Source organism: Dryobates pubescens, chromosome 3, assembly GCF_014839835.1.
Source record: "Dryobates pubescens isolate bDryPub1 chromosome 3, bDryPub1.pri, whole genome shotgun sequence".
NCBI lineage: Eukaryota > Metazoa > Chordata > Aves > Piciformes > Picidae > Dryobates > Dryobates pubescens.
This window is the reverse complement of record NC_071614.1, coordinates 8345904-8373212: the sequence shown is the minus strand read 5'-3', so window position 1 is coordinate 8373212 and position 27309 is coordinate 8345904. Positions and strand designations below refer to the sequence as shown.

Here is a 27309-nt window from a genome sequence, read left to right as displayed (position 1 = left end):
TTTAAATCTAACAACACTGCAGAACTAAAAGTTATCTTAGCAGTTCTGCAACACATAATTAGCAATTAAAGTGATTTCATTTATTTAAAACCAAAATAAATGTGGAACCTTTTGCAATTCAGCTTCAGTGCTTTCAAAACACAAGAAACCATTCAGTACTTTTGTGAGATGGGAAAATGGGGACTAGGACACTGCAGCACATTTCCCCTCCCCCCCCCCCCCCTTAACTCAAACCAAGTCAAAGTTACAGGAAATGCCCAACAGCATCAAACACTGAAATAAATCTTGCTCTAAGGGTTCTGATTTGCTCTTTCAAGAAAAAAAAAATATAATCAATTTTATTCATGTTTGTTATTGAACTCAGGCATGAAAATCTTCAGCCATTTTAGTGTTGTGCCCCAAGGATGCCTAAGGATTTAATAATTTCCCCCCTCCCCACCCAAGTCAGGCTAGGCAAAGGGAATCCTGTGTGTTATTGAACAGATACCCATTTTGAATAGAATAGAATAAACCAGGTTGGAAGAGATCGTCGAGATCATCGCGTCCAACCTATCATCCAACACCACCTAATCAACTAAACCATGCAACCAAGCACCTTATCAAGTCTCCTTCTAAACACCTCCAATGATGGTGACTCTACCACCTCCTCAGGCAGCCCATTCCAATGGGCAGTCACTCTCTGTGTAGAATTTCTCCCTAACCTCCAGCCTAAACCTCCCCTGGCACAGCTTGAGACTGTGTCCTCTTGTTCTGGTGCTGGTTGCCTGGGAGAAGAGACCAACCTCCACCTGTCTACAACCTCCCTTCAGGTAGTTGTAGAGAGCAATAAGGTCTCCCCTGAGCCTCCTCTTCTCCAGGCTAAGCAACCCCAGCTCTCTCAGTCTCTCCTCATAGGGCTTGTGCTCCAAACCCCTCACCAACTTTGTAGCCCTTCTCTGGTCATGTTCCAGCAACTCAACATGTTTCCTAAACTGAGGGGCCCAGAACTGGACACAGTACTCAAGGTGTGGCCTGACCAGTGCAGTGTACAGGGGCAAGTGAGAAAGGCCACTCAGGGCAGCTCGTGGAGCACAGCAGATGGTCAAGGGGTTAAAGGGATTCGTCCCTGGGCATTCAGAGGTGCTGGTGTAACAAGCTCCACCAAGCTCCCTTGCTGACCTAGATTGCAGAGGCCACAATACCAGTTTGCAGTCCCAGCTGGTCCCTCTCACAAGACAGCTGCCACACAGAGCCCTTGGGAAACCCAGCAGAGGAATGAAAAAAAAAAGAGAGATTTTCTAGATTAAACTGACAAGAGCAAGGGGGAACTTCAGGAGAGCCACTCTCACTAGGTCCAAGTGAACAGTAATAAAATAACCATGGGAGAGGAGGGGAACAGCCAACATGCAACACGATGACCAGCTTGGTGGCTGCTGCTGTAAGTAAGCAATACTCCTGTGCCCAGCAGCACTCGAGGCCAGACACACAGAAAGGGCATCTGCACTGCACACCACAGGACTTTGTTTCATCACTGTCTGAGCCCTCCTGCCTCCAACACTCCCTCCTCCCATAACACAGGAATGGTGACCCCTTTCTGACAGCATGAGGCGGAGTTTAAGACCTCTGCTCCTTTTCCTTGGTACCAGCCCAAGCTCTGCCAGAACCCTCCAGGCCCTGGGGTGGCACTTCTAGATCTGGGCATCACAGGTGCCCTTCACAGTGATCACTTCTGAGGTCACCTGAATAAAACCCACCCTGTCAGGAGCATGACCATGAGCATAACTCAAACTGGTCCAGTGCCTCTTGCCAGCAGGAGCCTGAACTTCCAGCACACTCCATCAGGGACATGCTTTAAATCAATCAGGAAAGCAGCCTCTCAATTTATGCAAATTAGTGTTTGGGGACTGAAGCAATTTCTAATTTACAGGCCTTAAATCAGAGCTCACTTCTTCCCTCCCTTCTGCCTCCATGCTACACTGACTCTGTGAAAGGTGTTTTAGAAAATACACACTACATCAGAATGCTTCATCCTGCCAGAGAGAAGAAAACCAGAAGAGCTTCTGAAATACCCAAGTGTCCTTATGGCTTCTGGAAATAGCTCCTGTACGCACATCTTAAATTCAGTGCATGCAAAAATACAATTGCCAGCCAACCTTTATAGAAAAATGCTATGGAATATCATTCTAGAGGGAGTGATGACTAAACCACATGTTCAGCAGCAGCTCCTGAGATGTATTTATTCTATAAATACCCTACACGGAAACCATGCAAACATCTCCTTGGCCCCAGCCCACTGATGAATTCAGTAGGTCACTGATACTCATACCAAAGCTGTTCCAGGAAGCCACAACACCACCCAAGTCTACATTATCATCATCTATGGAGATGCAAGGGCTTTGTTTTGTTCTTCTGTGGGGTAAAACTCCCTGCCCACCTCTAAATGCAAGGTAATACCATTAGCAGAAATGATTTCTCCTGCGTGGTTGGAAAGCAACGCTGAAACATAGAATACATACATAGAATAAACCAGGTTGGAAGAGACCTTCAAGATCATCGCGTCCAACCCATCAACCAATCCAACACCGCCCAAACAACTAACCCACGGCACCAAGCACCCCATCAAGTCTTCTCCTAAAAACCTCCAGTGATGGCGACTCCACCACCTCCCCAGGCAGCCCATTCCAATGTGCAATCACTCTTTCTGTATAGAACTTTTTTCTAACATCCAGCCTAAACCTCCCCTGGTGCAGCCTGAGACTGTGTCCTCTTGTTCTGGTACTGCTTGCCTGGGAGAAGAGACCAACATCCGTCTGTCTACAACCTCCCTTCAGGTAGTTGTAGAGAGTAATAAGGTCACCCCTGAGTCTCCTCTTCTCCAGGCTAAGCAACCCCAGCTCCCTCAGCCTCTCCTCGTAGGGCTTATGTTCCAAACCCCTGCTGACAGCCTTCACACATTACCTCAGTGATGGCATGACAAAGTTGCATGCTTTCCAAAATGGCCTTAGAAGACAACACAAGCATCTACCCCAAACACCACCCTGCTGCCCCAGAAGGGAGTCATGATGCCACACTGTTTGCCCAGGAGTGAGGCTCCACACTGATGCTGTGCAGGTGCTTCACAGCTCTCCTAGCACTGCATCACTCACGCCTCAGGCATGACCTGGAGGACTGGGCAGCCTCCAGCCAGGAGGTCAGCTTTAGTCTGCTGCATGGGCAGCCTTCCTCCCCCACTGTCCTCTCCCCACCACTGGCTCTGGTGCTCACTTGACCCTGTGCTGAAGCCGTTCAGCTTGCAGAAATCAGCAGGAAACTAATCATTCTCCAGATCCAGGACCTGGCTGCCTGCCCAGGCACAGGAGTGCCAGAGCCTGCACAAAAGAGGAGCCAGGACCATGTGGCTGGGAAAGGAGGAGGAGGAGGGTGGGGCCAGCCCCACGCCGGTTTACATCAGCATAAGCTGCCAGGGAACCTCATCCTGATACGGTGCTGCCGGGCACCTGTCCAAGAGTCTGGACAGAGCGTCGGCGCGCACCTGACCTCGGAAGCGGCGAAGTGCTCTCGGGTTCCCGCACTGAGACAGGACATGTAAACACTCTGTGCTGCAAGACATAATGCCCTGACTTCCCTGGCCTTGCTGAAGCTGCTGTTGCTGGGGTTTGGGAAGTGTTGGCGGCTCGGTCAAAGGGCTGCAGTTGTGCCTTTCATGTCTGCGCTGGAGCTCTCCTCCCCGCATCTCCCCAGCAGCTGCACAGCCTGGCCAGGGGAATCTCCACGGCAATCCACTGCAGGCTAATCCAGCACAAAGAAACACAACTCAGCTTTCCAGTGTGTCATGACCTGGCTCATGATGGAAAGGCTGCAGCCCACACTGCTGGACTGTTTGATGGCAAAGGAAGGGGATGGGATCTCCAGGGTTTGCTGCAGTTCGGACTTAGATTAGTCTCAGTTTACTGTGCAGCCATGCTCTTAAAATTATCATTAGTCTGCAAATGGAACAGTATTTTCTTTATTAAACTGCAGCAAAACCCTGCAAAACTAGTTCATTAAATCATAATATCTGTCAAGTTTCCTGTGACCCAAGTATAGATCATTCACGTTTTGCTGAAGGTTCCTAGCCACTCTTTCCTGGGGGAAGTCTTTTTTTCCTTCATGCCTTTTAAAAAGAAAACATCTAGCACTCTGTTAAGGGACCGTGTAATGGTTGGATTTTCCATGCAGACCACATAAGCTCCTGTTGACCAAACATATTTGCATTTTTGCTTCTGACATCTCCTTGACATTTCAGGTTTGGAGAAGTGAGTTCTCCCAGGAGTTTTCATTAGAAACCCTAAGACAGGAAATGTGCTCTGTTTAAAACTGAGTCCTTCTAAAGGGCTCATTTGTCAGCTCTGCAGAGCTCCTATTAAGCAGGTTTGCTTTCAACAAGCAGCACAGAGCAATTAGTCCAGGTCTAGTCTGATAAAGTTTCCTAGAGGTCACTGACACTTCATGTTCTCCCAAATCTGCCATGGACTCATAGCAGAGAAGACAATCTCTCATTAAGCAACACTTCAAGCCTATGAAAGTTCTAACTGTCCTCATCATCAGGGCCTGTTAATTGAAGACACACACATGCTAAGGTGATCTGAGGCACTTCAAGAAGGGTCATGCCCCACACTCTTTGGCCACAGAAAGCAGGAGAAAACATGGAGGCCATGTGCAGAAGTGATGTGGAAAGCCAGGAAAGGAAGTGACCTACCAATTCTTAGACCTTGCTTGTGGGAAGAAGACACCCCAATAACTATCACCTGAAGGTACCAGAATGAAGCTACTAGATCAGTTACATAAAGTATATGCTACTGATTTTTAGGACATGACTTACACTTGGTAGGCAACCAGCTGAAGCTGCACATCTCACAGGGTCTCAATGTTTCCTTGCCCTCCATGTGTCCCCCCTGCCAAGCCTTCCCTGACAAAGTCCCCAAGAGAACTCTTCCCCAGCTAAAATCAGAAACGAATCGACATAAATAAGCCTGACTTACTGCTTCTGATTTGGGAGGCACTGGAGGTGGAGGTAGGGAAACATCTGAAGACTTCGTGGTTGCTCCAACAGTCGCAGGCACGGGAAGAGACGCGGGACCACACTTTGATCGGAAAGAGCCTCTGTAGTTGTCACATTTGCTCTTCTCGCTCAGCGAGCGAGTGAGAGGCTGCTCTCCAGCCTTCCCAGACCCTTGGTCCAACCACAGCTCTTCGTAAGGAAGTTCTGGCTTGGCAGGCAGGAACATCGATTCCTCACTAACTTCGGGGAAAAGGTAATCGCTGCCGCTGTCGCCGGACTCCTGGTACTGCAGAGCGTCGTGAGAGAAGAGGGCCCACTCGTTGCACAGGTCCCTGCAGCCGTGGAGGTTCACCTCGCTGTTGCCGTGCAGGTTGTTGCCGTAGACGCAGACGGAGAGGCGGTGGAAGGACTGGGTGAGCTCGTCCCGTGCGTAGCTGAGGGAGCTGGGCACGTGGCTGTGCCCTGGGCACCGACTCTTCTTCGGGCTCTTGCACTCCTCGTTCCAGTCGGCCTTCACGTCTCGCACGGCGCGGGAGTACTCATCTATGTCGAACTGCTCCTGGCAAACGTTAAACCAGTGCTGGATGAGGGTTTCATGCCACAGCTCCCCCTTCACCAGGCTGTCGGGGAGGGTGAATTTTGGGAGCATCAAGTGCAAGGGAAAATGCATGGGGATAATTTTGTTGCCGCGAAGCACGCAGCAAACCACCACGGTCTTGGTTTGGATGTTGACAAACTTGTACCTGTGCCCCTCGCGAATGAAATGCAGGTCGTAAGGGTTCCGTGGCGTGGGGCTGGGCACGGTCACGTTCACAGGCAGCCTGGTTTTTTCCACGATGTTGCGAATCGTGTGCTCCCCTTCCTGCATCTGCACCTCCAGCGGGCTGCGGGTGCTGAACTTGCCCTTACACTGGAAAGGGAGGCTGATGCTTTCGTTGGTCCTGTGGTTCATGCAGATGAGGCAGGGCATCTTGCCTCTGCCCAGCTTGCTGATCGAATTGAGCTTCCCGATTTTCTTGAAGATGGTGTTGAGGCGTGACTTCTCCTTCGAAGATTTTGCATAAAGGATTTCTGCTTGCCCCATGAGCGTGAGCTCATCCCCAGTGCTAAGGGTAATGTTGTAAACCTCAGTGTCTTCATTGCATTCACCTGAAGCCACCTGCAAAATAATAATAATAATAATAACAACAACAACAACAACAACAACAACAACAACAACAACAACATCATCTGTTTTTTCCCCACTGAAGATAATACTTCAAATCACACACAGAATCACAGAATCGCCAGGGTTGGAAGAGACCTCAAAGATCATCAAGTCCAACCTGTCACCACAGACCTCATGACTACACCATGGCACCAAGTGCCACGTCCAATCCCCTCTTGAACACCTCCAGGGATGGTGACTCCACAATGATATCAAAAGCTATTGAGACCGAACTGCTGTTCAGCCTGGAAAAGAGAAGGCTCTGGGAAGACCTAACAATGACCTTCCAGTACCTGAAGGAGGTTTGCAAGAAGGATGGAGAGAGACTGCTTGCAAAGGCCTGTAGTGATAGGACAAGGGGCAATAGCTTCAAACTAGGAAGAGTAGATTTAGATTGGATGTTAGGAACCATTTCTTTAACATGAGGGTGGTGGAACACTGGAACAGGTTGCCCAGGGAGGTGGTGGAGTCACCATCCCAAGTAACCTTTTTTAATTGTTCTGCACATTCCTGCACCTTACTTGAGGGGAACCAGCCACCTGGAACTGCCAAAGAAGGCATGAGAACAAACACACTGAACTTTTAAAGAAAGGACAAATCCACATAGCCCAGCAATTGAAATAGCCACTTGTGTCACACAGCTGGGACACATCAGGTCTGCATTCCCTTGGGGATCTTTTTCCCACCCTCTTGTTTTCACTGTTTGCTAGAATATATCGGCCAGGCTCTTGAGGGAAGCCAACTTTTTTCACCCTCTTCAGCTCCCCAAGGAGCAGAGAAGGTGACGTCACCATTATGAAGCACATCCCTTTGATATAATATCTTCCAGGCTAGGAACAATGACAGATGACATTTATTCCCTGAAGGAGAAGTCAAGAGTATTAGTCTGTCCTATAGGTCTAGCTCCCCCCTCTGCTTTGCTCTCCTAGCCATAGACTTCCTTCCTCATTTTTTGATCATAATTGCAATTTAAGAGATTAAACAACATATGCACAGCCATGTGCGTGCTTTTCTAGTATGGAAATTGTACTGGGAAGGAAAAAAAAAGGCAAAACAGATGTCCAAGGCTCATTTGTTCTTGAAGTTATTTCCTTAAGACTGGAATAGCTCTTTGTAGACAACACTGCTCTGCTTCATATTTGAGTGGTTTAACGTAGAAAGTCCTCTGCATAGACCTAATAGAACCCACCCAGCTCTTCCTCAGTAGCAGCAGATACCTACTCATACAGGAAGGTACAGCAGATAAACAGTAATTGGCCTGTTACAGATGATTTTATTTGGAAATACTGAACATACTAAAAAGAAACCTACAAAAGAAAGCATCTGCTAAAATTGCATATCCCTTCCTCACCCCTGCAACCCCTACACAACTTCACAGAGCTGTGTGAACTTCAAATTCCAAGCCTCAGACTGGAGCACCGTCACACAACAGCCACTGCATGAAATCAAGGCTGTAATTCCAACCAGTTAATAACTGGGGAGGCTGTGAACAACGCTTCCTCCTCCTGTACAGGGTGTTCTGCAATTCACCCACGTTTGTCAAGCTGTGATTACCTTCTGCAAGCCTTGCAGAGCAGAGGCAGAGGCAGCCCCGCCGAGGTGTGCCGCCTTAGCACTTCAGCCTGCAGGCTTCCGGAGAGGAAGTCGTTCAAGCCCTCAATTATCTAAACAAACACTAATTGGTCTAATCCAGGAAACTAGCAGGATTTATGGTAGGCAATACTCATTCACAGTTCACACTGCTGGCCAGAAAACATTTTGAAACACCTCGACATGAAAGCAAAATGCTTGTGTTTGCTGCTGATAACAATGGCGGGATGCTCATTGCTGGTTTCTCCTCAAAACCACTGCTGAGCGCTGCTTTTGAGCTGTGGCCATGGAACCCTGCCTTTGAAGGAGCTGATAAGGGCTGAGGACGCACAGGGCTCTGTGCAGGTACTGTTCAAGCCCTCCCTTCTCTCTCTGAGGGGGTGTGGTCTGTAAGAAAATGAGTTTCTGGCACCAACAAGTCCCTAGTTCCCTCAATTGCTCCTCATAAGACTTGTTCTTTAGACCCTTCCCCTTCAGGGAACTGGAGTTGTTTAGTATGGAGGAGGCTCAGGGAAGACCTCATTGCTCTCTACAACTCCCTGAAAAGAGGCTGTAGTGAGGTGGGAGTTGGTCTCTCCTGCCTAGTATCAAGCAATAGGAAGAAAGGAAATGGCCTCAAGTTGCACCATGGGAGGTTTAGGTGGGATATTAGGAAAAATGTCTTTGCTGCCAGAGTGGTCATTGGAACAGGCTGCCCAGGGAGGTGCTGGAGTTCAAAAAACACATGGATGTGGCACTGGGGGACATAGTTTAGCAGGGACGGCGGTGTTGGGTTGGCAGCTGAACTTGATGACCTGAAAGGTCTTTTCCAGCCTTAAGGATCTTGTGATTCTAGGTCCCAACAAAAGGCTTCTGCACTGCCAGATTTTTCAGCTGGAGATGCTGTGGTTACAGCTTTCTGTCACTTCCTGCAGGACACCAGCCGGACCAAGGGAGCTGTCACAGCCTACGGCTGTGGGAGCTCTTGCCTGGCCAACTCGCAGCTCCCTGGTGATTCACAACAAACAAGTCACTGTAGAAGGAAATGGTGGGTCAGATGTGAAACCACAGAGGTAACTCACTGGCTGAGCTTCACAAGCAAGGTCTCATAAAGCAGCTGCTTATTTATGGCACCCATTTCAACCAGTCAAATAGCAAATGGACTTTTTGATGCAACGGGCATGGTTAAAGACAAAATTATACTCAATTAAAACATCTGGAAAACATTCTTCCTTCTTAAAAAAAACCAAACTAATATAGTTGCCTCAATGTTACTGCGCTGGAACAAAAAAGGAAATCGTGCCACAGACCCAGTTTGGCACATTCTGCACTCTTTCCCTCTGAACAAAAATCCAAAGTAGCAGCTGCTGTCCGAAATTGTAATTAAAAACTGAAAAAGGGAAATGAAAAGTCTTAATTCTGCACAGCTTTATCCTTCCCCACTGAACTCTGCTATAGGCTGCCTCAAGAGAAGCATAGCCAGCAGGTTGAGGGAGGGGATTCTCCCCCTCTGCGCTGGTGAGACCCCACCTGGAGTATTGCGTCCAGTTCTGGAGCCACTATTACAGGAAGGATCTGGAGGTGCTGGAAGGTGTCCTGAGAAGGGCTACGAGGATGATTAGAGGGCTGGAGCACCTCTTTTATGAGGACACACTGAAGAAGCTGGGGCTGTTCAGTCTGGAGAAGAGAAGGCTCTGAGGAGACCTCATTGTGGCCTTCCAGTATCTGAAGGGGGCTCCAAGAAAGCTGGGGAGGGACTTTTTAGGGTGTCAGGGAGTGACAGGACTGGGGGGAATGGAACAAAACTAGAAATGGGTAGACTCAGATTGGATGTTAGGAAGAAGTTCTTCCCCATGAGGGTGGGGAGACACTGGCACAGGTTGCCCAGGGAGGTGGTGGAAGCCTCATCCCTGGAGGTTTTTGCAGCCAGGCTGGATGTGGCTGTGAGCAACCTGCTGTAGTGTGAGGTGTCCCTGCCCATGGTGGGGGGTTGGAACTAGATGATCCTTGAGATCGCTTCTAACCCTGACAATTCTATGATTCTATGTTAAAGCTGCTGGTACACTTCAGCAGGCTAAGGTTAAAATTTAAGTTCTGCAAGTCAGGAAGACTAACTCCTCTCTTCTTGTGTTAGGTTAACTCACTCATGACCACACAGTAATTAGCATTATAAAGCATATATGGTAGGCAAAACCATTCCAGGACATTAGCAACCATTTTATACCAGAGATCTCATTTATATATCTCAGTATGTATCATACACATAGCAATGCACAGTTTGGGGTTCATGGATAACACAGGTAAGTGAGCTTTACTTGGTCCTTGTAGCAGTGAGCTGTGCAAAACAAACTTGCTCTGTCTTGTTCACTTGAACATTTCACTTTACCACTAGCCACAAAACTTACAAAAATGTCAACAAAGCACAGGACACTGGGGGGACTTGCAGAATCCCCCAGGCTGGGCAAGATTCTCCTTGTTCCTCAAAGCAGGTGTGGTTACAACAGGCTGCCCAGGGCCATGTCCAGGTCAATTTTCAGTTTCTCCAGAGATGGAGAATCCACATCTTCTCTGGGCAATCTCTTTCTGTGTTCAATCACCCTCATGTTAAAAAAATATGTTTTTTTTTCTTATATTGGAGCAAAGTTCTCATGTTCCAGCCTGTGCCTGTTGCTTCTTGTCCTCCCAGTGGGCACCACAGAGGAGTCTGTCTTCTTCACACCCTCCCGTTGGGTAGAGATAGGTTCTCATAGCAAAGACATCTCCCCTCAGTCCTCTCAAGGCTGAACAAAGCCAGTTCTCCCTTCCTCTCCTAAGACATAATTTGCTACAGCTCCCTGACCATCTTGGTGTACTGGGCTCACTCCCACATGTCAACATCTTCCCTGTCTTAGTGTGCTATTGGAAAAAAGCCATTTCCAAAACTGGAAGCAATGCTCCAGCTGTAGCATCACAAGTGCTGAATGATGGGGAATTAATCACCATCCTTGACTTTCTGGCTACACTCCTGCTAATTCAGACCAATATGCTGTTGGCTGCCTTTGCCACATCACCACTGTCATCTACAAACTCCCTCCCTTTAGACTTTCCACAGAGCCACTTTCTAGCCTGTCAGCCTGTGGCAGTGCTTATGACATCCCAGGTGCTGGGCTTTGTGCTTGCCTTTGGAGAACCTCAGGAATGAGTCAAGCACAGCAGCTCCTCAGAAGAGATTTGCTTCATGCCAAATAGTAGCACATTAACTACACTGTGATGTTCAAAACAACGTTTCGATGTGGCACTTTAGGACATGGTTCAGTGGCCATGGTGGTGTTGGGTTAATGGTTGAACTTGATGGCCTCAGAAGTCTTTTCCAACCTTAATGATTCTATGATCTGGGAGAAAGTGTGCATCAAAAATTACTTCTAAAAGGAGAGTGGGTAACCCCACACCAGACTTGGTTCCTTTTACCTTTTAAGCTTCCAGCAATGACCCAACAGGCTTTGCCCCTGCAAGCCGTGCTGCGCTCTGTCACCCCCCTGTTGAAAGCATGCCCCAGACTCCCTCCACTTCCCACTGTGAACTCAGTGAGAGGGTCAGCAGAGCCCTGTGCTATTCCAGACACTTGGAACTGCTGGTGGCACATCCCAGCCCACACGCATGACATGGCATTTCACTGGCATATGACAGAGAGAAGACACCAGTACATGATCTCAGTGCCTGAGTTCAGGCAGACCAGAGCACAGACTGAGGTAGAAACAGTAATATAATGGTGAACTGTTAGCATCTCCTCATAAATCTGGAAAACAGGGAAGGCAGAAAGCACCTGAGAAGCCTTCATTCAGCTGCATAACAAACCCAGGAGAGCCAACTCTGGTCCCACCCTGCCTGGCACTTACTTCCCACTCCTGCTTTGCCCACACTCAAGCAACGTTCTGCCCTCCTGTGGGATTTTTGCTATTTCCAGTTTCCATCCTTCAGGTGTAAAGATCTTACAACTGGTAGGAAGCTGAGATCAGCTGAAGGAATAGGGGGAAGGAAGCTAGGACAATAAATTTTCCTCAAAACATCTCCCTAGTGGGACTGTGCCCTATCTTTTAATTGTTTTGCATGTGCCTCCCCTCATATCTAGATTTGGGGCTTAGGGACATGGTTTAGTGGTGGCCTGGCAGCGCTGGGTTCACAGTTGAACTTGAGGACCTTAAAGATTTTCTCCAACCAGAACAATCCTGTGGTTTTATTCTATGATTCTATTTAGAGTGGTGAAACAACATGCAGCAATAACCATCATACCTTCAGCTGCTGTCACCACTTGATAAACACAAAGTCTCCCCCAGTTACTAAACTCCCAGCTTGGGGAGCATGCTGAAGCAATTCCTTTGCAAACCCTTTTGTCTTCATGGCTGTTCTCTCTGTTTTACACATTATTAGAACAATGACTCCTGCAGTTTTACTTCCCTCTCTCTCATCTTTTTGCCCTACAAAGCCAGTTTTCACTTTATTTATAGATGAGAATAATCACTGCTCCCAGCTCTGTGGAAGAGGCTATGCTTGTCACACTATGCTGCAAAGCCACCTAGAAATCACCAGCACACAGTCAAACTGAACAAAGCACCCACAGAACCACAACCTGCTCCAGGCTGAACTTTCTCTCCACCTCCCTACTGTCAGAAGCTGATCCACATTAACCATTCACTACTGATGCCAAGGTGCTGACCAGAAAGGTTTCTGACTGACTGACATCTTATCAAACACACAGCAAACCAGCAGTGGGTTCAGTCACCACAGTGTTTTAAATGTTAAGACTCCTGCCATTCAATAACAATTCAGAAGCCAATTACAACTGCTGCAGAAGACAGGCATCAGGAAAGTGATGAATGATTATTTAGGAAACATTTACTCTTGGGAAAGCTCAAGTATATTGTTTCTTTTGCTTAAGAAAAGGTTAACTCAGAAAAACAGATTTTGATAACACCTAAGTCAATATCCTGTCTTGGACTCCAACTGTTCTAATTTGTTATAGTCTGAGGTGAAAGTCTTTAATCACTTGGACACATATGAGCTCCTTATAAAAAATGATTTGTGGCTTGATTCCACTTGTTATACCTGCTAGGTCTTGTTAGAGTAATGCAAGCATTGTGTGCACAGTAAAAATATTCATTCAGGATCACTTTTGGTAGAGCTTTTTTAAACTATGAGGTCTCTGATTCATAGCTAGCACACACAGTTTTTGCTGGTAAAGCCAAGGGACTGATCAGAGCACTTTAAAAACAAGTAAGTTTTGTTGGTAGAGGTCCTCAAGGATGAATCAAAATTATTTGGATATAAAACAGTCTTCAGAAGAGCTGTCTGGTGGCACCTTGTAATGCTACAGGCTCTTTCTTCCAATATTGTCCATGAAAGACTGGAGTGTTTGGAACATGGAAGAATTCCCAGAGTTTCTCCTCATCTTACATGCTTCATCACATGTTTTAGGTTGGTTTTTGGTTTTGATGTGGGGTGTGGGTTTGTGTTGGGTTTTTTCCCCCCTTAAGCCTTCTATCAGATTAGCTACTTTCTGATATGCTCTTCTAAATTGAAATGGGAACAGTGAGTTGGACAGAAATCAACTGCACTTAGTATTCCTCCCTTTGCTCTAATCAGTTTGACAGGATCTCCCCTATATTAAAATTTTAGCTTAAATAATTCCCTTGCATGTGAAGGGTTATTAAACACTTTAATAAATCCTGTTAGGTTCATTTATTTTTTTGGAAGATGATAACCTTGGAATAGACTTCTATGAAACTGGAAAAGCTGCCAAGAGAAATCCTGCCAAGATAACTGTGTAATTAGGTTAAACCTGGATTATTATGGCTGTTATTTACATTAAGGAGCATCACTATATAATACCTCTGGAAAATGGATTTGCTATCCAGTAAGCTATGTTTATTTCTCAGTTTGCTAAATGTGACCAAGAGTTTGAATAACAACTTCCATGAAACTCAAGGTACAGCTCTTTGCACTGAAACAAGCCTGCAGACAAACACTTTTCTCTCAAAGCTGCACATTTTCCTGTGCCACTCTCTTGAGTTTGGCCACTGAGCAACTGAGAAATAATGGCACAGCACCGGGTAGGGCCAGCAGTGCCACGGGCAGGCTGATTTTCTTGGGCAGAACTGGAATTGTCTTGTTGCCTTGTTTTGCCCAACTACATCCTAAACACAGGAAAGTGTTGCAACTTTTCCATGCAGCCTTCATTCATGAAAGTCTCTGTTCTATGGGTTCAGCCTAACGGAGAGCACAAATGGAAACAACCTACTGCCTCGGAAGGTAGGAGGTTGTGTTGCTAAATGAATTAACTGATGAGGTCTTACAGCAGTTTCAGCAATCTTGTTTCACACCTATAAACACCAAGGACTGGCTGGTGTCCCCCAGCTTTGGCAGTACAAGAAAGAAAAAGCCCTGAAGAGGCTGTTATACAAATCCCACCTTGCTAACACATGAAACTCTGTACTGGGGTTTTGCACAGCAGAAAGCAACCAGATTACCCTGTAGGGTACAAGACATGGGTTAGCACCAGACTTGTTAAAAGTCAGATAATAGTTGGACTCAATCTTAAAGGTCTTTTCCAACCACAATGATTCTGATTCCATGTGGATCTGCAACACTGCATCCCAGCTCTAGGATGTTCTTCTTCCAGCCTTAGGAGGCACATCAACTGAAGCAAGACAGAAGATCAGTCTGCTCTGTGGACCTTGCATAGTGTCTGCATTTTTGGGGACCAGGAAGGACAAGTTCTGTCTTCAGTGGTTCATGCCACTGCACTGCAGTGTGCTTGGTGATAGAAAGTCCTCTTACTCTCAAGGGACTGCTGACCCTTGGATGAGCCCGAGGGCATGCACATGCAAACAAACACACACACACAGAGAACAAGCGTGTCTTTTGTTTTGTTTTGTTCACAATGCTGGTTAGCTGCAGCAATTTTGAGACCAGCAACTCCATCATGTCACCCTGTGTGCTCTCTGAGAGGAAGGCTTTCTGGACAGGGATTGGAGCAGCTGCTGCTTAGCAGAGGATAAAATTCAGACTGCTGGAGGGGGAGGAGAAAGGGGGCAACAAACAACATTTGTTTAAAATCTGGCAGGACCATCCTAATTAGATGAATTATTGGATGGGTCAACGAGGACTGCTCCCCAAAGTGCCACAGGAGTGGAGAGACACATTGATGTGAGACTGCAAAAGTGATCATGAAGAGCTTCATCACTGAACACGGAGCACCAAAGGCTCACTTGTCTCAGAACTCACACTTCCCACACGGCGCCTTTGCTCGCTTGCCATGTGTATAAAGGTTGTAACAGTTAATCATTTAGGCAGGGATAAATATTTATTCAGGGACTACCTTAACGTTGAATGTTATTTCCTCCATGACGTAAACTCGTTCAGGAAATGCTTTAGCCACCTCCTCCACACTGTTAAAATACTGCACTGGCTCCTTAATATCTCGGTCTTGTTCCAGCAGCTTAAACTGCCCTGAAAACAGATGATAAACAGAAGAGTTGTAAGATATTTATATTGGACAACTGTCACTGTGGCAACTGCTGGCTCAACTTCTTCACCGTGTCGCTCGCTCAACTTTTCCAATTCTTAGCAGCCAGACGAGGCGGCGAAAGGTGGCAGAGGGCCTCCTGAACCTGCCCTGAAAGGCACCCAGCTCCACCAGGTCAGAGTGAAAAGAATGTGTGGGAGCTGAAGTTCAATTAAAGAAGATCCTTTTATCGCTCCAGAAATAGTAAACAGCTACAGAGGCATCTGTGCTTGTGCACTTCACTGGGTGTAATAGTATCTGTACAGATAGCGGGGTTTGGCCCTCACTATTAAAGGTTTCACAGAAGGAAAACACACCCATCACTATAAACCCCCAAAACAATAAACACAAGGGCTTTGTTTTTGTCTTCAGCATCATCAAGCAGCTATTTGAAAACGCTAGGCTAAAACTCTTCCTCCCCTAGGCTTCCCTAAGACAACAGCATTTGACCTGACTCAAGCATCAACTAAGCCCTTTGAGAACTTAAACGTAAGAAATTAAACCATGCGCATTTAAAAGCCTTTTGAAGGTGACTGCCTTCATAACAGCATCAGAAAGAAGGGTTTCTGGCTGACTTTACCTCCTCCCAGCATGAAAACCATGGCTATTTCCTAAGCCTTGTAAAAGGCAAGAACTAACAGGGAGGCAGTCACCCTGGGCAGAGATGCCAGGGACAGGCAGGCACTTCAAGCACCTCTGTGCACCACCAGGATGCAGCTTAAAAGCTTTCTTTTTCAGGGAGATAATGAAAGCTCAGACAGACACATTTGCTGCTTGTATGACTTAAAAATAAATCAGTGGAGTGACCTTCCCAAACTTAGAAATATTAAGCACTCCTAAGTGAAAGGCTGCTCTCAGTGAGAGAAGAGCACAGCAAGACTCAATGGAATAAACTACTCCAAAAAGCAAGAAAAAAAAGGCTGAATAAAAAAAATCAGTGGTCAGTGCATCTCCTCTAAATCATGCTTTAAGATTAACAGTGCATGCAGCCACTGGATTATTGTTCTCAAGCAGTGCTCAGCTTAATTAAAATACATCCAATACATCAGAATGTCAGCCACCTACAGAAATATTTTCTCACTCCTTCAGCATTTTTGTGCACAACACCCTGCTGCCCCTGTACATCCCAGCAGGCTTGAGACTTTTGTGCCATGTTCAGAGAATTCACCCACACTAACCTACTCCAGGCCACCTAGCAGCAGAGGAGGAAACAAAAGCAAGCCCAGCAAGTTCTGATGCCCCATGAGAAAGACCTGACCTGCCACCCTGACATGTAGACACACAGGCACACCAAGAGGCTCAGCTCCTCCACCCAGCCCCCAGCCCCTCGCTGACAGAGGCACACTCTTTCAATCAGCATACTTGAGTACTGTGGTTGTAAACCTAAATATCAGCTTACAAAACAGAAGACTGCCTTTTAGTCCCTTCCACACACTTTCTCTTCCTACAGTGACCACAGTAACTCTGAAGTATCATCAGCAGGGCAACTAAAGATGCTCCTACTTCTTATTGCAAGACTGGACTTGGCAGCTGTTTAAAAACCTTCACCACAAAAAAAATCAGTTGAGTTTACCCAAATTTGTGTCTGCTTCAGGACACACTATTATTGGGAGCTCAGCCAGGACAATCTCGAGACAGAAGCAGCAGGACTTTGGCCTGACCTGCTGAGACCTGCTGAAGCCATTCCTCTACTTTAACCTGGTGCTCTGCCTTGTGCATTCTGCCTTAGACAGGACTAAAGGACAGCTGTGTAAGAAGGACTTTAAGCACAATTAGCAACACTATCCAGAGTCTCTTCCACACCTCTAGGAGGAACCCATGACTCAAAGATGCCCAGAACAGGGAAGAGGTATCTCTGGGCTTAGTCGTTCCAGAGGTTTCTTCCTTGTACATCTGTTTCATTGCCTTCTGAAGATATCCAAAACTTTTATTGCAGACATACCCTCTATCTTAAAAAATTCTGGCAACCTCTTGTTCCACAGGCTCTCCAGTACTTTCAGGATTAAAAGCAGAAATCCTCCTACGTGGAGTCAGGACGTGCCAGGACATCATGCAACAGCAGGAACTGTGAGTTGCACCAGGGAACATCAGAGAGCACAGAAAAACTACTGCTCTAGAGCATAGAGCCAACGAGTGCATTTCACAGAGAGTCACGAAGAGCAAGATGATCTTCTGTAAAATTAAAGTATCACACAGTGTTTGGTCACCGTGGCTGACCTGAGGCTGTTGCTCTCTCCTCCTTACTTCTCAATTGCTTGTTCTCTTTGACTCCCAACACAGCCACCTGGATGCGACCCTAGCTGATTGCCCAATTTGGGATCCAGAGGTCTGATTTGCAGGATTCCCAGCTGTGGTTGCTATTGGAAGCAAGCTGTGATTGCAATTTATAAAGGCATTCCATGCTCTTAAGTTCCCTGAAGAAAAAAACCCAAACCCCAAACCACAGCAAGTTTGAGTCACTCCAGACAGACCTAAATGCAGTGGGGTTCCTTCTGATTTAACTGCCCCCCCTCTTTATGCACAGAAGAGAAATAAATATGTTACTGCATGGAAGCTGCAGAGTTGTTTGTGTTTTCTTTAACTGTGAGACATAGCAGTGAAAATTTTGCTGGTTCAGAAAGAAACAGAACTCTCACTTCAGAGCAAGAATGGAACTGGGCACAGTAACAAAGCCTGAATTCACATGGACAAGGAAAGAAAACACCATGCTGAATAATAATATATTACATGAACAATACTCATGCAGCACTTTGAATGAGAGAGTGGTCTTTAATTCTAGGTTCTCTGGTTACTCTGTTTGGAAGCATAATACTACTGGTTTACTAAGACTGTTGTGTAGTTAACAATAGATAGGCTGGTGGCAAGAAAAGGCCAATTACCCGCTGCAATCCAAACCTCTACAGAATCCCACGTTCCTCAGCACAGAACAAACCCTCCAGGCTGTGTGCAACAGGGAGCAGAGCCTGCTGCTGTGGAATCACACGTTCTGCTAAAATAAAGAAATAACTCAATCAGCTGGGGCTTTGCTTTGGTACAAAGAGATGCTCAGACCCGTCTGTGTCGCTCGCTGTGCCATCCTCCCCGTCCTTCGGCCGAGCGGCGCAAACACAAAGCCGTCTGTGCCTTCGCTGCTAACAAGCGGCAGTTCACGAGGAGGTTGGCCACAGAGGAGTACACACAGATCCCAAAGCATGGAATATGAAGGGCAGCATTAATTTCCTCCTGTTACGAAACCAAGAGCTATGCTGTGCATGGAAGCTGTCAGGGCTGGATGTTAAAACGCCTCTCCTTCAGAAAAGATGGGTTTGTAACGCCAGATTTTCTACAGACAGGGGAAAAAAGGGAGAATATTTTATTGGAGGAAGAGAAAGAAGGGCTGAAGAGGGGCTTGCAATACATGTTTGAGCCAGATGTTAAGCACAGGAGACAATTTCTTCCTATATTTCTAACCAAGCTGCCATAAAAGAGCCAGCAGGGCTGCAACACAAGCAAAAGAGACAGAAGTCTGCCTTGGCTGCACGTCGAAGTGGAATTTTATTACACTGTACAAGGGCTCAATTTCATTCAGAGACTTTACAAAACTGGCAGCAAGCTTAAACAAATCACAGGGCAACTGAACCACTAGAAATGTAACAAAAGAAGTAAAATGAAGAAAACCTCAAGGTAAACTGCACCTTTCTAGAAGTTCACCCTCTCTCTCCCTCACTAGCACAAGAATAATGAAATGCTTCTGCAGTAAATCAGTGCAGGTCCAGAAGGACCAAAGATTTGTGCTACTTGCAAGGTCCACTGAGCAGGTGTGGTTACTCCCTCTGCAGCCCAATGCAAGGCAGTAATGAACAAGGCCTGTGAGCTTTATATCTCTATCTTTTAGTCTGACCCGTGGCAGGCACAGTATTGGAACAGTTTCATTCTGGTATATATTATCTCTGCAGATGATGAATTCTTATTTCCCTGTGAAGGTACTTACAGCAAAGACAGTAAATCTACCAGTGCTGGAAATGAGTTCAGTTAAGACAGTAAGGCAGGGAATGACCTAAACCAGGGCTTATCCTCCAGTTCATGGAGGTATTTACTAAAACCCAGTAGGAGCAGGGTGGTCAGGCCATTGTACTTCTTGCCAGAAGTTAGCCCTACAAGAGGATCTTACTAATGTCTATAAATATCTGAGGGGTGGGTGTCAAGATGAAGGTGCCAGGCTGCTCTTGGTGGTGACCAGTAATAGGACAAGGAAAAATGGTTTATATGTGGAACACAGGAGGTTCCACCTCAACATGACAAAAACTTCTTTACTGTGAGGGAGACAGAGCCCTGGAGCAGGCTGCCCACAGAGGTCGTAGAGTCTCCTTCTCTGGAGACTTTCAAAACCCATCTGGATGCATTCCTGTGTGACCTGTCCTGGGTGATCCTGCTTTGGTGGGGGCATTGGACTCGATCTCTAAAGGTCCCTTCCAACTCCTAACATTATGTGATCTGCAAGGGCATTAATTAGCCCTTTCTGTCCCAGTCTTCAAGTTGTTTCTGCTGTGTCCAGCACTTAGCTCCTGCAGGCTTACATATGTTCCCAGCTCTCAACTTCCTACGGCTTATTTCAGCAACACAAGATCCCCTGGGTTTGCAGCAATCTAACCCTCACCACCAAATAGCCCACCTGCTTCCAACAGTCCAGGATGCTTCCAAGATGAACCCATTCATTTTGTACAGTGTCTGTACTATGCTTAGACCAAGAGAGTCCATAAGGACACAGAGCTGCTGGAATGAGTCCAGAGGAGCACCACAGAGATGATCCAAGGGCTGGAACACCTCAGCTGTGAGGATAGACCAAGGCAGCTGAGGTCGTTCAGCCTAGAGAATACTCCAGGGGGACCTTAGAGCTGCCTTCCAATACATGAAAATTCCTACAGGAAGGCTGGAGAGGGACTTTTCATGAGGGTGTCTAGCAACAGAAGAAGAGGGAATGATTTTAAGCTGAAGGAGAGTAGGGTTAGTCTAGATCCTAGGAAGAATTTCAGTACAAGGGTGGTGAGACTCTGCAACAGGTAGCCCAAGGAGTTTGTGGATGCCTCCTCCTTGCAGGGGTTTGAGACCAGGTTGGATGAGGCCTTGAGCAGGGATGTTGGAGTACATGATCTCTAAGGTCCCCTCCAACCCAAGCCATTTGATGATTCTACGATGCAAGGGTTCACAGATTGCACAAAGAATCAAGTTTTCATTGACATAATGGATGGGAGGACATACATGCTCACACACCCAAAAGAAAATCTGAAGGAAAAAATAATAAAATAAAATAGAAAGTTATCTGCATGTCACAAGCAGGAAACATGGAAGGTCACAGAAACATCTGCTCAGTTGTGTTAGCTGTTAAATGCTTCTCCAAGGAGGCAGGAGCTGTATTGTCTTTCAGCAGCTTTGATTATTTAGTTAGCCTCACATCTCTCTCTGTGAGGCTGCATGCAAAGCCCAGCACTGCTGCAGAACGTGCAAAGAGCACAGCAGGGTGGCAAAAGTACTGCAGAGGTTTATGTTTCAGATTATTTGTTGACTGCTGACTGCATTTCAGTAGCTCAAAGAGGAGCAGAGCCAGCTCGAGAAGGAAAGGCCTTCTACCTGCCACCATTCTGGAACAAGACAAATTCTGCCTGCATTTTGTCAGCATTCTTGTGCATCAAGCCATTAGGAAATAACTTTATCTCCCCCAAAAGATGATCCTTGGTATAAATGGGTTGAGTTGAGGAGCATAAGGTCTTTTGCAACCTGGTCTGGTCTGGTCTGGTCTGGTCTGGTCTATTCTATTCTATTCTATTCTATTCTATTCTATTCTATTCGCCTAAAGGATAAATAGGAGATAGTAAGATAGGCACAGTGAGGTGGCTTGCTAGGTATCAAAGGAGAATGCAGTGGCATGAACTGGAAAGAGCATTTCAGCACACCCAGCTCTTACATGGACCTCTACAGTCTTCAGCTGATAGTGTACAGTACTTCCCTCTGTGCCTGATGCAGAAATACATTTGTGTCAGTGGGGGACAATGGGAGAGATCTCAGTCTATGGTCACCCCATCAATTAGAGCATATGGTAGAGCTATTTTGCCTCTGCCTCAGAGCCCACAAATGAACCAGTGCAGACAGACTCACAGCCTTGTTGCCCCTGCAGAGGAAAGCAAATCACCTGCTCTGTCACCTCTACTGAAAGGGCTACTGATGTCACCTCAGGCTGGGACCAGGCAGCAAACAAAGATGGATGCAACCCTATGGTAACTTCACCCCTCAAAGAAAGAGCAAGACAACCCAACAGTGCAGATTCATCCTTATCTGCCACACCAATAGCCTCTGAGAGCTAAGCAAAACAAAGATTTGGGGAGGAGCAGAGAGGGAAGCTTTTCTGAGTTATTCACAGGAATTTTTTGCCTTTCATATTGTAGCCTGATGAAAGCATGCAGGAAACTATCAGAGGGTGGAAAATACAGCAGGACAACACACAACAGGAGTCTTAGGTACACAGTTTGCAAAGGCTAATCACTGGGCTACGAACTAGAAAAGCTCTGACTGATTCTTACACTATAATCACCATGAAATAGCTATTAAATAGACTTTGAAATACTGCTGCTGCTGCTGCTTTTGAAGAGCTGCCTGTCAGTACTTACTCTTCAGGGGGAGGGAGAGGGGTGAAGAAAAGGACCTCCTGTGTCCCCATTTGTACCCAATCTTCTGGAAATTTTGGGAATGTATTAAAAAAACAAATGAAAGGAACCAGAGGCATATCAAAGTAAACATAATACAAGCAGAATTCATCAAGTGTACTGGAGCTAAACTTATGGCACCGCAAAGCAGAGGGCAAAGCACAAAGGCACATTCAGTCCCCGAGATTGCGCAACACGCAACGGGGAAGGAGCCCTTCAGAATGAATCCTTGTGCTTCTCGGAAGCATCAGGAAGACTTTTTGAAGCCTTTCTTCCTTTCCATGTTATGTCTGTGGTGCAAACAGCCATTTGAGCAGGAGAGAATGAGTCAGCCAACGAGAGCCTGGTAAGACATGTCAGAGCAGGGCAGGAGCACACTGACACATCACCTGCGCACCGCTCGGGACGGCGAGGAGAGGAACCCAAGCGAGTTTCCCACACGGCAACCCAAGGCTTGCTTATCGACATCTCTAACCCTAGGCTGGCAAAGCATAGGAGAGGGTACAGCCCACTGGTCTCTCTTATCTTACTTCTATGACTCCTAACTAGCATAACAAAACAACAACGAAAAAAGGACCCTGTTGGCAGCATAACAAAGGAAAGTGAGTTCAAATGGTGACTGATGATAGCCTGGAGCGGGTTTAGCTCACAGATATTGCATGAGAGGGAATTTTAGGTTACAGACGATGCAAAAAGACAGACAGGGAAAACAAGCCTAACCTCTAACCTTTGTTTCATAAGTCATTATCATCACAAATACAAGATTACCACAATGAAATGTTCCATTTTACAGGGTCACATGTTTGAGTGTCTGGACTGTAAGTTAACTAGATTTCACTTACTCACTGGGTTATCATCAATCTAACTTGTGATTAACACCAGGCTATTCCTTTCCCATGTGCTGCTAACAGACACCAAGAATATCCCACATGCAGTGTGTTAGTTCACATAGCCAAGTGACCGTGCAGAGGGCTCTGGTGACCACTGCACTGTCTGGCTTGCCTGATTGCTATTAACTAAAGCTGTTGCTAGTTTCCTGTTAACAGTAAGGGTACAAAGACAAGCACATGATGATGGCATGCTCTCCTGGTAAATATCAGAGCTTATCCACACCACAGCAGGAGTTACAGAAAGCCCAACTAAACCACCCCAAAGCAGCCACAAAACAGAGCTGAGATGACTACAGAATCAGGGAATGGTAGGGGATGGAAAGGAACTTTGGAGATCATCTAGTCCAACCCCTTGCCAGAGCAGGTTCACTTAGAGCAGGCTGCACAGAATAGCATCCAGGTGGGCTTTGAATGACTCCAGAGATGGAGGCTCCACCACCCCTCTGGGCAGACTGTTCCAGTGCTCTACCTTCTTCAGAGTAAAAAAGTTCCTCCTCATATTCAGATGGAACTATGTTTAACAGCATCTACCCAATGACAAAAGCTTTTCTCATGTGACCACTCGCACTTTTCCCTTGGTACCAGAGTGGATATCCACTTAGACCTCAATAATGCAAATGGTGAAGTCACTGAAGCTTAGGTCTTCTGCTACTACAGCAGCCTCAAGGATCTTCATGAGAAAGCCTGCTGGAACTGCCTGCCACAAGGGAGGAAGATTTCTTAAGAAGATCAAGCCAACATATCCCCCAGTTAACACAATCCTCTAGCAAAAACTCTGTCCTCTATAGAACAGCTGGAAAAGAAGATGTAGAATTGCAAGTGAAAAAGTACATGGCTGCAGTACTTTGAATCACCTACTAAGCCAACAGATTGCTTTCATTTATACACTAACACTGACACAGGGCTAAAAATCAGTCCTAAGAGCAGAGACTCAGCTTAGGCATGCCAACACAAACTGAGCATCCAACCTTGCACTGGATGGCAGACAAGTGCCTTAACAGTATCTAACACTCTTCAGCCCAAGTAGATTCTCTTAGTTCAGTGAAAGACATCACATATATTTAAAATTCAGAAGCAGCAACAGACTTAACCTGCCTTTGAGTCTGTTCTCAACTAGGTGATCTCCTGCCAGATCATCAGTATACATTCATCCCAAGGCATATACTCGAAGAACAGGGTTGTCTACAACAGATTAACATTTAATTAAAGCACAAAGGAAAAGCTGAGATGAGAGCAACAGAATCAACTCCTGGTTAACATCTGAAATGAATATGACCAATTTCAAACAGGCTCAAGCAGACCATGTGGGGCCACCTGTTACAGGTTAGCCCAGAGTGCTGGGAATTTTCCATCATAATTACACCCAAAACTTTCTGCCTTTATACCATGGATTCCCTCACCTCAATAACATTGATTTCAGCAGAAATTAGGAATGTGCAAGGTTTCCTCTTTCATGCAGAGAAGCCCAAATCCATTTTTTTTATCCAAATCAAAGCTGTGATCATTAGGTTGGTGAAAACACAGTAAAAGAGATTTGTTCTTTTTGGGCTGATACCCTCCACCAACACTAGTGCAGCTGTGGTTCATAATCTGGGTGACTCCAAGTACCAAATAAGAACAGAAACCCAGCTCCATCCTTCCCCTGCCTCAGCAGCTACCTCCTCATGGGATATCCATGGAGGAAGTAACCTTTCCTCCCTTTCCCTCTCCTGATTTTGGTTGCTAAACAGTGAACTTCAGTTTCTTGTGCAACTTAAGTGCCAATGACAGAAAGAAAGTGGAGTATTTTCTTCAGGACCTGAGTTCAGTGCAGTTCTGGTTAAACAGATTCTCCTGCTTCTGGTGTCTAAATTTGTTCAAAAAGGTGAAGAGGTGTTTTGCACTGATAAAAAGTATTTTAAACATAGCTTGAACTACTCTCTCTAAGGACACACTATCTCCTTATTACCTGTGGATGTAAGTAAAAGATGAGATTTCTTGGAAATGAAGATAAAAAAACCACACAGCATTCAAAGAAGAAATCCTGTCCGCCAGTGACCACAGAGGAATCTTACACTGACAGATGAAAGAAGCTTCTTTCTTAGCAGAACAGCTGAGCTTGGAAAGAGGGTAAATCATTTTAGGGGACCAAAACTTTACTGAGGAAAGAAAACTTTTGTCACTTAGCAAACCACCAGGTTCCAGTCTCTGTGAGGCCTGCCCTGAGTGATGTTACTTCACTTTGTTGCTTAAAAACTTGGGGACAGCTGCAGTTCAAGATGTGCAGAAGCGTATCTTTGGCCACAACACGAATGACAGAGAGTTTAACTGTGAGTGACATCTGGATTCACACCAGACACAACTTTTTGGTTTTGGTAGCCACCTCTTCAAAAAGAAATCTGACAGGATGGAGCTGGTTTTTCCAAACAATTCTTCTATTTCTTGGCAAGTCAAAACTTTTGCTAAAATACCAGCAGCCAACTGCTGGGCTTAATCTTGAACTTCGCCTTATTAACAGCTTTGATTTATTTTCTTTGCAAAAGCTTCAAACTCCACACTCCAAGCCAAACCCTTAGTGTTTCTGCAGCAGCGCAAAGACTTTCTTCAGCTGTCAACCCCCCTACCCTTTATGCCCTCAGCTCTTTTGCTGACAGATCTTTTCCTCCTGCTACTCCCACGTGAGTATCCCTGGTTGTACGGCCTGACCCCAGTGCCGCTCGCTGCTGTTGCGCTCACTGAGCAGCCTTTTTGTGCCTTTCAGGTTCTGACCCCATCCCATGCTCAAAGGGCCCTGGCATGAGTGTAGGGAACTATTCCACCCAAGGAGGACAGTCACGTTGGCAGCACTGCCCCTGGCAGGCACTTGCACCGCAAGACACAAGGCTGAAGAAAAAGTGCATTCACAGAAGAGAAATCTTGAAAATGTACATAGATCAATTGCACATAAAAAGTGCTTTTGTTTCCTGCTCAGGAGCAAGTTTTTTAATTAACTGAAGGGGAGGAGCTGGAAAAGCCAGGAACAATGACTGAGTCAGCAGCTCAGTCAGCTTTTAGTAGCTTACAGGGCTTTACATGAGACAGAATAAACATATTTCATTCAGAGTTAGACATTTTTATCAATGTGCAGAGAGACTTCAGAGCCTGGGCTTGGTACCCTGAAAGCCTGTCTGTGCATTATAGAGCAGCTTATTGTTTCAAAGCTTGTATCTCATTTGCTTGCTGAATATACATGTGCTTTACAATCTCCAGCAGACTCTCTGCTTTCCCCCCTCCTCCTCTCTCTCCCCCTCAGCTTCAATCTACAGAAGTACTTACTGCACTCAGATTGCTGGAGAATCCAGTGCTCAAACAGTTCCCAACATTTGTATATCAGCAAGGCCTTGATGTTCTCCTATGGGAATTTCCTTGGGAAAGGTACCTTTTCCTTTGTGTTGTAAATGTCTGGTACAGACTGGAACTCAGCTTACGTATTTACAAAGTGTTTAAATTAGGAAGGAATTCAGTTTATTATAGCTCTGACCATCAGCAATCATCTGCAAGTTCTGCAAAACAAGTTCCCTTTCCTTCTGGAACAAATTAGATAATGTATTTCAAATGGAAATGAAGCCAGTTTCCAAAGAAGCTCCTTAATTACACATAAGATCTGCTTTATTCAGCTAAAGTCTCCTGGCCAGGAGAGCACTCAGTCTTAGGTACATTTATGTTACAGCTAAAGCTACACTAAAGAGAATTTCAAGCAAAGGCAGAGCTAAAAGGTCCAGTACTACATGGTCCAGTAGTCATGAGGTCTTGGGTGAAAGGTTGGACTTGATGATCTTTGAGGTCTTTTCCAACCTTATTGATTCTATGATCTGAAAATCACCTTAATGAAACACATGCAGTAGCTGATGCTCCAAAGCTTGTCATCCAAAACCCTGGAATATCTATCAGGCATGCAGAATAAGACGCAGCAAGCAAGCATGTCTCATTTCTTTGGTTTAGCCACATTGGTGTCATCACCTCAGCTGAGAAGCAGAAGGTGTTTTGATGCCCACATTCTGCACGAGGCAAGCCTCTGCTTCACTTGCTCTGTACGAATGCAGCAGAGCTCCTATCCTCTGCTTCACTTGCTCTGTACGAATGCAGCAGAGCTCCTGTCGGAATCACGTCTGGTTTCCAGCACAAGAGGACATTTATTCAGTGTTGTGCAATTTATCTAGGAAGCAGACAAAGCTCTTGATAACAGCTCAAGATGAATGAAGGCAGCTTTTAAGAATGAGCTTTTTGGCATCTGTTCACAGCATGTGCTAGAGTCTCACCAAGAAAAGGAAAAAAAAGAGGGAAGCAGGAGTTGTGCTGAAAAGGTAGGTGAAGGGAGATGGTGGGTACGAGTGCAGCGCCTCAGCACTGCCACTTCATTTGATTTTCAATGCCACTGAAGAAGGCAA

At 46.0% G+C, this 27309-nt stretch overlaps 1 protein-coding gene across 3 annotated transcripts in view; it reads right to left on the bottom strand.

Moving 5' to 3' along the window:
- The window catches only part of GAREM1 (GRB2 associated regulator of MAPK1 subtype 1), a 106320-nt gene that overhangs the window by 7794 nt on the left and 71217 nt on the right, over positions 1–27309 (bottom strand). For 2 of the 3 annotated variants that reach the window (XM_054179643.1, XM_054179644.1), the window contains exons 3-4: positions 15151–15281; positions 5001–6179 (exon numbers count right to left, since the gene is read on the bottom strand). In XM_054179643.1, the coding sequence (XP_054035618.1) occupies positions 5001–6179; positions 15151–15281 (1310 nt within the window). The remainder of the gene's footprint in view (positions 1–5000; positions 6180–15150; positions 15282–27309) is intronic. The other variant, XM_054179645.1, reaches the window with a different exon arrangement.